At 42.1% G+C, this 11,328-nt stretch overlaps 1 protein-coding gene across 1 annotated transcript; it reads left to right on the forward strand.

Annotated features, from left to right (window-relative positions):
• Nucleotides 1-663: 663 nt before the first annotated feature.
• On the forward strand, nucleotides 664-7,181 carry LOC135237652 (thiol S-methyltransferase TMT1A-like). Its single transcript, XM_064304974.1, has 2 exons — nucleotides 664-1,237; nucleotides 4,745-7,181. Exons 1-2 carry the CDS (start codon nucleotides 743-745, stop codon nucleotides 4,976-4,978), a joined length of 729 nt encoding a protein of 242 aa, XP_064161044.1. The 5' UTR covers nucleotides 664-742; the 3' UTR covers nucleotides 4,979-7,181.
• The last annotated feature ends 4,147 nt before the right edge of the window (nucleotides 7,182-11,328 follow it).

The following is an 11,328-nucleotide window of genomic DNA, read 5'->3' on the forward strand; positions in this document are numbered from 1 at the left end:
GACTGCATTTATATAGCGCTTTTATCCAAAGCACTTTACAATTGATGCCTCTCATTCGCCAGAGCAGTTAGGGGTTAGGTGTCTTGCTCAAGGACACTTCGACACGCCCAGGGCGGGGTTTGAACCGGCAACCCTCCGACTGCCAGACAATTGGTCTTACCTCCTGAGCTATGTCGCCCCTATTTTCAGAGCTAGATTACTGCAAAAATGAATTTTATTCAGACTGGACAGTGATAGTAGCTAACGGCGATAACTACATTGCAGAGCCACCGACAATTTCAGAGACTTTTATCCACGCTATTTCCTCTTATCAGTGTCTCTGTAGGAGATTTTATTAAGTTGGGAAGCTCGATACGGATATTACGAGTTAGGTCCTCCATTGTGGAACGATAGAATGTGGAACTAAAATTAGAAAAAATAGGGACAATTTACTTGACGGATCATTAGATCAAATCAGATTGGTTACCGCGACGCGGCGAGGGGGTCAAAGTTGAATTTTTGCCATCTCCACTGCAGCCTCGCCGCCTCCCGCCGCGCCGCCGGCAATCCCAAAATGCCTTGCGGGGTCTGGCCGCCACCCCTCATTCAAAATGAATGGAGTCGGCTCCTCCGCGCGGCGGGGCCACGTATAGTGTGGCTTCACCGAAAGCCTGTACTGCGCATGCTGAGGGCAAAACACATGTTGCAGCCTACGCCCACCCTCCTCAGTTCTACTGGAGTCTAGTGATTCGCAGGAACAAAAATGTCGTTGTTTATGACTATCTGTACATTGCCGTTTAAAATATTAGCTTTTCCCCTCAATCTAATGGAATTTATGGGGATATACAGTTTATATAAACGTGTATTCCCCGTCATGATGTACAGAGTAGCCAAGAACTATAACCAAAAAATGTACGAAAGAAAGAAGGAGCTTTTTAGCAATCTATCGGAGTTCGCAGGTCCAGACGGCACTCTGAGGATCCTGGAAATTGGTTGCGGGACTGGGGCAAACTTTCAATTCTACCCCTCTGGCAGCAAAGTCATATGCACGGACCCTAACCCACACTTCCAGAGCTACTTGCAGGAAGCCATCGACGCAAATGATCAGCTTGAATTTGAGAAGTTCGTGGTTTCCTCGGCCGAGAATCTCAGTGCAGTCAGCGACAACGCGGTGGACGTGGTGGTGTCTACGCTGGTACTGTGTTCTGTAGACGACGTTAAACGAGTCCTGGAAGAGGCCCACCGCATTCTTAGACCCGTGAGTAAATCGCGTTGTTTAGTGTTATTGGTGGGGATCATAGACAGATGCATATTGAACAAGACGGCAATATTAATGGCAAATGTTGACGAATGTATTTCGAAGGGATAATTCATAGGCTGTCTTGCAGCAGTTGCTGCAGCAATGCAGTTTGCATTCTAGAACACTTGGCTAAGAATAAAGCTAAGCTGAAGGCATGTATATGGCAGTATACGTATATATAATAAGCTTCAACATAGTTTGAACACGAAACCTTGCCAGATACTGATGCCAAACGTTTGATTCGTTAACTTACCGTTTACGCTTCCCTAACATATTTACGACTGCAAAATGCCATGACCTATTTTTTAAATGCCATTGTAACCCTTTCGTGCAGATGCTAAATCTGGCCAATCCTCGTCTATTTATATAGCGTTCTATTTAATACTTTACTCGGATGTGCGCACCAAAGAGACTTGGAAAATGGCTTAAATTAAATTAAATTAAATTATGGCACAATACTATTTTAGATTCATAATTTAGGAAGAAATAAAGTTCCACAAATGCGCAATTGTCTAGGCAAAAAAGCAAAAATGAAATCGCTCTTTTTTTAGTTTGCAGTGAAATACTGATAGATCCCATATTAACAGGTTAAACTGTATATGTCCTGGATCAAAAACTCATTGACCACAAGTGCATAAAATATATGGGTGGATATGTAGATCTACTAAAGATCTATGAAGCAAAAACCAAGCGATGTACCCGGAGTTTCCAAATCAATCCAAAAAGTCTAAATTATGCATTGCTGTAAATCACAACATAATCATGTATTTCACTACAAATCAACTGTTTTTACTCAAGAAACTCACTTGCATCATTTTCAAGAGGGAATTACAAGCTTTCCATCAGTACAGTGTTCTAAAATATCTAGGGGTCTTAAAACATATCCGAAATCTCTCCAAAAAATGAATAAAATGCTTTTTGTCTGTTATAAAGCATATACATATGCCCCTTATGAAGGTTTAAGAGGAAACATTGATATCAGATTAAAAAATAATGCAAAACATTGTCACACAATGTGGTACAGTACATATATGTGTAATCATTAACTCTCGTATGTATTTCTGTACACTCTATATGTAATGTTTTCTTGTATGGGGATGGGACATAAAACAATATTCAACCATCCACCACATTTTGGCAGTGTTCCAGCTTTCACATCATATCCGGTGCACAAAACACAAACACTGAGCTACCAACAAACGCTTACATTATAGTGTGAAATATCCTCATTATAAAATACCACTAACATATTTAAAGACACTCAATTAAAAAAATAATGTATATAACCAAAATATTATATACACTATTCCAAAAGTAAAATTAGACATGTTATACATTGTTAGAAAGCTTAAACTGTCACCTATTGGATACAGTAATTGTCACTCAGGCCAGATTGTACTAAAAAGGGCGACAACACTGTATACAACGTGTGGTATTACGCACAGCTATTTTGGAAGGTACCCAGGTGTCACAAATGAGTGTATATTTCAGAAACTGATTGTCCAAGACAATATATGACCACTCAGTCTTGAAAGGGACATCTCTATGCATACAACCAATGGTAAGATTTAGTCCCAGATATTCACTATAAAATGATATGGTATGATTTTTGAAAAATTTGTTTATTTGTTATTCAGTGAGCAGCGTTTTCATTGCTGCATATCACGGGCATATCTTAGGGCTATTGTCGGGTTTATCTTGTTGCTATGACGGAATACAATTTTTGAGTGGTGAAATAATATTTTTATGAATGCCCAGATCGACACTATTGTCCAGTGTGTCATGGGTACAGGGAGGGGGTGCTTGTTGAATGAATGTCCATAGCGGCGGTGCGAAACTCCATATTTGGCATAGTTGTCGTGTGTCGTTTACTAATAAAACTAGAACACAGGGCTTGTGTTTTCAACTCATAGTTTGGTTGCAGGAGCAATGAATGTCTGAGTTGAGCAATCTAAACACGCTGGCATGCCGACCACTAGGGGGTTTGCGTGAAGGGGTTAATTAAAAATGAAATAGCTAATCACTAAGGGCCATCCTGGCTTACTTGGATAAATTCCACTTTATCTTCTTACGCCGCTTGATTTATCTTCTGTCTTTTTTTAAGCAACCCACGAAACCATGCAGCACCCCAACCGTGGTAGGTATTTTAGGCGTGCTGTCATCGTCGTGGTCATACTGTGGATCATACGCCCAACCTCACTAAAGATGGCATTGTCTCCCCGGCTGCTCTTGCACTTGTTCGCATGTTATTCCTGACTCTGCTGACTCAGCATGTTCCTTGCTGCAGCTGTTTGTGATGGACTTTGTTCGAGTCTGGCATCCGATTAGCCTTTCAAAGCCACACTGGCGCCTCCGATGCCACCCCTTGCCAGCCGTTGGCGCTCTGGGAAGCAGGGGAGGGGAGGGGAGGAGATGTGCCAGCTGGGCAGAGAAGGCGGCCTTTCACGCCCCTTTCCCGCACATTCCACTGGGGCTGGGCAACGGATGAGCTGCGGCGTCGCATTAACGCGAGAGGCGCATTTCAGAGCCTCTTCTCTGCTTTCCTCTTCTCTGAGACCTGGCTGAGCCCCCAACATTCCTGAAGCAGCTGCGCAGCCAAGAGATTTTATATCCAATTGGATGGACAGAGTGATGGTCACGGGCGTAGGCAGGGGAGAGGATGACGATGGTCACGGGCGTAGGCAGGGGAGAGGATGACAATGGTCACGGGCGTAGGCAGGGGAGAGGATGACGATGGTCACGGGCGAAGGAGAGGAGAGGATGACGATGGTCACGGGCGTAGGCAGGGGAGAGGATGATGATGGTCACGGGCGTAGGCAGGGTAGAGGATGACGATGGTCACGGGAGAAGGTGGGGAGAGGATGACGATGGTCACGGGCGTAGGCAGGGTAGAGGATGACGATGGTCACGGGAGTAGGCAGGGGAGAGGATGACGATGGTCACGGGCGTAGGCAGGGGAGAGGATGACGATGGTCACGGGCGTAGGCAGGGGAGAGGATGACGATGGTCACGGGCATAGGCATAGAGCATATGCCTCCTTGTCAACAACTTGTATTGCAGGAGTGCATTTAATTCCTTTTTAGCAGTTTTGGTTTTTAAACATGACAAATAAGCTTGAATGGAACTGAACTGAACCGTACCCTTACTCTGTGAAAATCATTAGTATTGGTTTTAAAATAGAAGCTCATAAGCCAGTTGCCCCGACACTCAAAAAAATCATGTAAGACACAGAGGTTTGTAATATCAAGGCAAAACCAGGGTTATTAAAACAGGTGTTAAGACTGACACCACATCAGCGCACCAGTTCCAAACTGCAAGTTAAACAAGCGTTGTAAACAGTTCCCACAGTACATTCCAGTTTGGCATCAATATTTGGATGCCTCCGTTTTGTCTGAACTTAATTATTTGGATGCCCGTTTTGTCTGAAACTTAGTTCTTCTAACTCCTCCTCTCCTCGTTCCACAGGGTGGTGCTTTGTACTTCATGGAACACGTGGCGTCTGATCCTGCCAGCTGGACACACTTCTTCCAGCATGTTCTACAGCCCCTGTGGTACTACTTTGGAGATGGCTGCGAGGTGACGAGAGTGACCTGGAAAGAGCTGGAAGCTTCCAAGTTTTCGGACCTGAAACTGAGACACATCGAAGCGCCGCTCATGTTCATGATCAGGCCGCACATAGTGGGTTACGCTGTCAAGTAAAAGTAGAAATTAAAACTGTGTTTTAACCTTACCTACCTGAAAACTAGACAAATCCTCTCTTGATTCCTAACTAAGTATAATGGTTTATCAGAATCAGAAACAGGTTTATTGCCAAGTAGGTTTTCACATACAAGGAATTTGCTTTGGCCTGATGATGCATAACAATAAACATGGCGTAGTGCAAAGTATCACTCATTAACATTGAAAATGTAATGCAAATAACTAAAAACAATTGTTAAATGTTAAATGTACTCATTAAATTCAAACTGAAGAGCCTTTTTATTTTTATCTTTTAACCAGTGTCAAATGCCAATTTTTTACATTTGAAATTCCCCCCAAGAACCAAACAAAAAAACAAAAAACCAGTTGGTTCTCATAAATTGCAACTTCCTTCGGCACCCAGCCATTTTAAAATTTCTGACCAGCCAGAGCCAATCAGATGCACAAGCTACGAAACGAAACCAGCCCTTTATTTGCTGACCTCTCACATACTTTCTGTTGGCAGTATGCCATGGAGCTGCAGCAAGGGCAAGGACTAACTACTGAATGAGAGATCAGAAGCCCTTTCTGCACAGTTAAAAAAAAAAAAAAAAGCTCTGCTCAGAGATTGGTCTAGAACAGGGGTGTCAGGCTTGTTCTGGAGGGCCACGTGTCTTGTGGTTTTTTTTCAGTTGTCAGCCAGTGTAGGCCAAAGGGGGGGGGGGGGGGCGTGAAAGCACACAAATGTCTTAATCATTTACTTGCTGAAATGCATAAAAAAATAAGCAGACAGGACAGGCTTTTAGGAATTCAGTCTAACAGCCCTGGGTCATATCCAAAGCAGCATAAAACTTGTATACTCGATAGTAGGCAAGTGTGCTGATTGTGTGGCCCCAGTCCATAATACCAGTATGGTACGCCCTCTTAAAGGGATAGTGCAGCCAATTGCAAAACAAATCAAGGGTCCATACCTTAAAGTAAGTGTTCATCAAGTCATAATAAAATGTGTACTAATGTGTACTAAAAGTCCTTTTGATGTAAAGTGAAATAATTCTGAACAGCAGGGTTGAAGAACTGGAAGCATGTTCATTCTGTTGTTAATATTCGCAAGTTCACTTTCAATAGACGACCCATAAAACAGAATGGCACTTGCGCTAAGCTAGTTTATATGGAAAACAATATGGACTCTGACACTGAAATCAGTCAAATTGGCTATACAGTAGTATGCAGTTCCCAACAGAATTACTGGCAACCCTGGAAAATATGTATAAAAATTCAATAAAAAGTATGTTGCATGACCTTGCATAAATGTTTTCTGAAAGAAACGTCACAATTATTGCCAATGCAATTACAAAAAAACCTCTAAATTATATTTCCGTTCATATTTGACCAGAGCTGACGGCATCGGGCATTTTGACTTTAACATTACAATTATTCCAACACCGCAAATGCAATATCCTCCTCCTTTGATGACTGTTCCTAAATATTTGGGCTTACAATAACATTTTTAAATGCATTTTTATTCTAAAAGAATCGATTCAAAGAAATACAGGCAGTTTATGCCATTTTCTTCACAAAACGCCCCGCAAGACAACAAGGAGCATGTGCTGATACCCAGGTACGAATGGGTCGCTCTCTCCTCCATCACGCTATCCAGCAACTGAATGACCGAGGCTTTGATGCGAATTACTGAATCGCTATCGAAACTAATTTTGCATATCAAAATCACACAAAATTAATTCATTGCAATCGTTTGAAGATTATTTACGTTGATTACATTACTGGCATTTAGCAGACGCTCTTATCCAGAGTAACTTACACAACTTTTTTTACATTGCATTTACATTGCATCCATTTATACAGCTGGATAGACACTGAAGCATTGCTGGTTAAGTACCTTGCTAAGGGCTGCAGTAGCAGTGTCCTACCTGGGAATCGAACCTATGACCTTCAGGTTACAAGACCTGAAGACTCAAAATTGTGGGTATTGAGAACACCTCTCTAAGTTTTTCACTGAAACTGTGACTTGGGGCTAAAGACAACTTTGTGAAGTGAATTCATGATGATGAAAAAAATATTGTACTTTGTATTTCTTTAACTTCTTTTTCCATTTTGTGTTTTTGCCTTTTGCACATTTTACTGCTTTGCCTAATATATCGTGTGTAATTCCCTTGGTCTGTATAACTAAACCACTATAATTTAGAAATAAAAGTGTTGAAATTGATTACGTGTCCTTTATTTCCAGAAAATTGTTTTGCAACTTATGACTTCATGATTTTTATGTGATTAGTGTAAGAAATCTGTCTCTGATGCCAATATGTCTGCTGGCCACACATTCCCTTGATCTTATCATGATCACAATACAGTTGGTACAATGGTAGAATAGCGACCGGGAGTGAGAGATTGGGAACCATTCAAGTCAACAGACGTGCTAATTCAATCACAACAGGACAGCCAATACACTATGGCCTAATTGATAGGTGTTACAAAAACTGACTACATCCGTCTTGGTATGTGTATTCAAAGCTTCGAAAACAAATAAGAAGCAGCCTCTGGAAAGGTTCGTGGTTCAGTCTGACTCTGCTGAATCCAAGGTGTCATTCGTGCGCTTTGTCACTGCCGGTATTGGAAATAAACTTTGCACTCTTTCATCACGTTCGAGAGACGTCCTTTTTTCCTTACATTAGGTCACCGGATTGGTTTCCGGTGGAGGTCACCGGCCCTGGAGGTGTGCAGGTCCTGGAGGGATGGCAGGCTGCAGCCAATCACCCTCTCAGCAGCGCGAATGATACGCTGCAGTCTGCCATTGTCCTTGGCAGTGGCAGCAGCGTACCAGATGGTGATGGAGGAGGTGAGGATGGACTCAGTGATGGCGGTGTAGAAGTGCACCATCATTGGCATTGGCAGGTTGAACTTCTTCAGCTGCCGCAGGAAGTACATCCTCTGCTGAGCCTTCTTGGTGAGGGAGCTGATGTTCAGCTCCCACTTGAGGTCCTGGGTGATGATGGTGCCCAGGAAGTGGAAGGACTCCACAGTGTCGACTGGGGAGTCACACAGGGTGATGGGGGCGAGTGGGGCTGGGTTCTTTCTGAAGTCCACAACCATCTCCACTGTCTTTGTTGTTTTGGCTGCACCAGGACACCAGATGTTCAATCTCTCTCCTGTAGGCGGACTCATCCCCACCAGAGATGAGTCCAATGAGAGTGGTGTCGTCTGCAAACTTCAGGAGCTTGACTGACTGATGACTGGAGGTGCAGCTGTTTGTATACAGGGAGAAGAGTAGAGGGGAAAGGACGCAGCCTTGAGGGGAACCGGTGCTGATGGTCAGGGAGTCGGAGACGTGTTTCCCCAGCTTCACGTGCTGCTTCCTGTCAGACAGGAAGTCAGTGATCCACCTGCAGGTGCAGTCAGGCACGTGCAGCTGGGAGAGCCTGTCCTGTAGTAGAGCTGGGATGATGGTATTGAAGGCAGAGCTGAAATCCACAAACAGGATCCCGGGGTAGGTTCCTGCAGTGTCCAGGTGCTGGAGGATGAAGTGGAGGGCCATGTTTACAGCATCGTCCACAGACCTGTTGACTCTGTATGCGAACTGCAGAGGGTCCAGGAGTGGGTCCGTGATGGTTTTAAGGTGGGACAGTACAAGGCGCTCAAAAGACTTCATTACCACAGAGGTCAGGGCGACGGGTCTGTAGTCATTGAGTCCTGTGGTCCTTGTTTTTTTGGGGACGGGGATAATGGTAGAAGTCTTGAAGCAGGCTGGTATGTGGCACGTCTCCAGTGAGGTGTTAAAAATGTGAACACTGGAGACAGCTGATCGGCACAGTGCTTCAGGGTGGAGGGAGAGACACAGTTGATTGTAGTGTAACAGTGATCTAAAGTGTTCTCCTCTCTGGTCGGGCATTTAATCAGCTGGCGGTTTTTAGGCAGTTCGTGGCTGAGATTCCCTTTGTTAAAGTCGCCGAGGACAATAACGAAAGAGTCCGGGTTTGTCCGCTCCACACACAGTATCTGGTTGGCGAGCATACGCTGTGCCTCCTGCACGAGGGCTTTTGAAGAGGAACAGAGTAAAAGGGTTATTGTCAGACATTTTGTTCTGGGAAACTGCAGCTGCAGAAAAATTTTGTGACATGAGAGCACACTTAATCTTCAAATTTATGTAAAAATTAACTAGGTTTTGTGCCTTCAACACTTTTTAAAACTCAAGACTAAGTTCATATTAAACATTAAATGCGTATTTCTGTACTTTTTGTCATGTTCGTGCATATGAGAAGAGGAACATTTGTATTTACACATTTAAATCATAATCAAAGTGTATTCTTTTGAAAATATAAAAGCATATACTTTTCTAATTGATTTATTTTTTATTTTTTATTACAAAAACATAGAAAGTAACCTGTTTATCTGATGGATAGAGATGTATCAATTCTTGTGAGATCAAGATTCGGAGACAACAGTGAGAGAGAAAATTTCTTCTTTTTATCAAGAGATTTTTATCAGATGTTTAAGTCTTTATTAATACTTGTTTTTGTCCACAAGTAGTTAGACAGAACTAAACAGAAATCTTCAAATTGTTTTCATTTTTACGGTTTTTAAACTTTTTTTTGTTTATATTAGAAGTTTGTTATATATATACTAGATTTTAGAAAAAGCATTATAGTGTAAGTACCACATTTATTTGTAAGTATATTCTCTCATACAATATACTTGAGTGTACTCCTGTAATTCTTTATAACCATTTCATTAATTTTCTAATATTTGCATCTGTACTGTTCAAAATAGTATTGCAGGTACTGGTGGGAAAAAGGGTGCAACTGTTTTAGTATTGGTCAACATCTTGAAGGGCCTGATTATTTAAGCTATTTACACAGTACTCGGTGTGCATGCAATGGCGAATCGGACATTCCTCCATTGAATTGCTAAGTAAACAATGGACATTCTACTAATGTTTATCCAAGTTAGCATGTTTTTGTGACTAAAACGTACTGTGGATTTTGTTCACTTGGACAGTTGTTGCTAAAACGTTGGCATCGTAAAATAGGTCACAGAGATAAAACCGTGAGTTCTAACACTTTCAAACAATATATTGTGACCAGACTGAGAAGTTCATTATTAAAAAAGGAATGATACAAATTTACCCACTCTGGCTCGAATACAGGCCAGTGCTAGTAAAAATGTGAAATCAAACATGCTGACGATTAACTAGCTAGTTAACAGTATAATTACCAATAGTACACGGTATCAGCCTAGCTTTACACATAGCCATCTAAGCAAGTTAGCTGCGTTCACTGCATATTATTTATGCTTGTTAGCTAAAACAGCAGTAAGGGATGCTTATAGGCTATCGGTTGCCACTTTTAAATAACATTTTTGTAAGCATTGTCTGCTACGTACAGACCCTTCTTATGGAAAATTGGGTGTTCTATCCCAGAGAGATCGATTTGTTAAGTTGTATGTGGTACACAAAAACCTTTTAGCCTGCTATCTCCGTCTCCCTTCTCTGTGGCACAACTGCCTGTATAATGCAACTAAATAGTGTGTGAAGGGGTGTATTTCATTGCATTCGTAGCCAAACTTGACCAGTTCAGCAAATCGATATGAGCCAATGTTTGGATGTTTGTTACAAAGCAGTCTGGGCCATCTGGAAAGTGCTATTTCTAGGCCTTGGCACCCCATAAACTTTATATGGGGCAAAATGTCAAAATCATTTATTTACTGTAGATTTGCCAAAACAATTGACAAATTTTCACAATCTGCTTTTCATATGAAACATAAAGATAGTTCAAATCAAGTTTCAAAATACCTCCTGGAACGTGTAATTTCGCCTTCAGAAGTCTGATGTTCCTCATTCATTTCAAAAGGAGCTCCAGTGTTTTGCCCTCAGCATGCGAGGTACAGGCTTACTTCCGGGACTTCACAAGCATAGGTTAGCTGAAGGCGCAGTCTAGTTAAATATGCGAGTCTATGGTTCTACCCCATTGCCAGTTCCGAACCCACCCTGAAATACCTCCTGTAATTCCTACCGTCTTTATTTTGGTAAGGCTCATGTAACACCTTATCAAATGCTTTTTTGGAAATCTACTTAAGGCAGACTTTTACAGTACAAATAATCGGGAGGAAGTTGCATCACTTCCTTTGCCAGATGCTTCCATGCGCTGACCTGCAGAACACAGCAACACCAATAAGAACCAAAAAAGGCCAGTTTTAAAAATCCTTCACTATAACTGCATAACTATTCTACATTGGCCATTCATAAAACAATTTTCCCCCATATTATACATTTGTGCAGGAATTCTAGCATTCATAGTTGGCTACCTAATGATGTGGCTACAGGATTTTGTGCCATTACACGTACAATCACATCAGAAACTGAC

Source organism: Anguilla rostrata, chromosome 13, assembly GCF_018555375.3.
Source record: "Anguilla rostrata isolate EN2019 chromosome 13, ASM1855537v3, whole genome shotgun sequence".
Lineage (NCBI taxonomy): Eukaryota > Metazoa > Chordata > Actinopteri > Anguilliformes > Anguillidae > Anguilla > Anguilla rostrata.

Coding starts and splice junctions, on each gene's coding strand:
- LOC135237652 (XM_064304974.1), top strand. CDS start 743: ATGTCGTTGTTTATGACTATCTGTACATTGCCGTTTAAAATATTAGCT. Junction 1,238..4,744: donor CCCACCGCATTCTTAGACCC/GTGAGTAAATCG, acceptor CTCGTTCCACAG/GGTGGTGCTTTGTACTTCAT.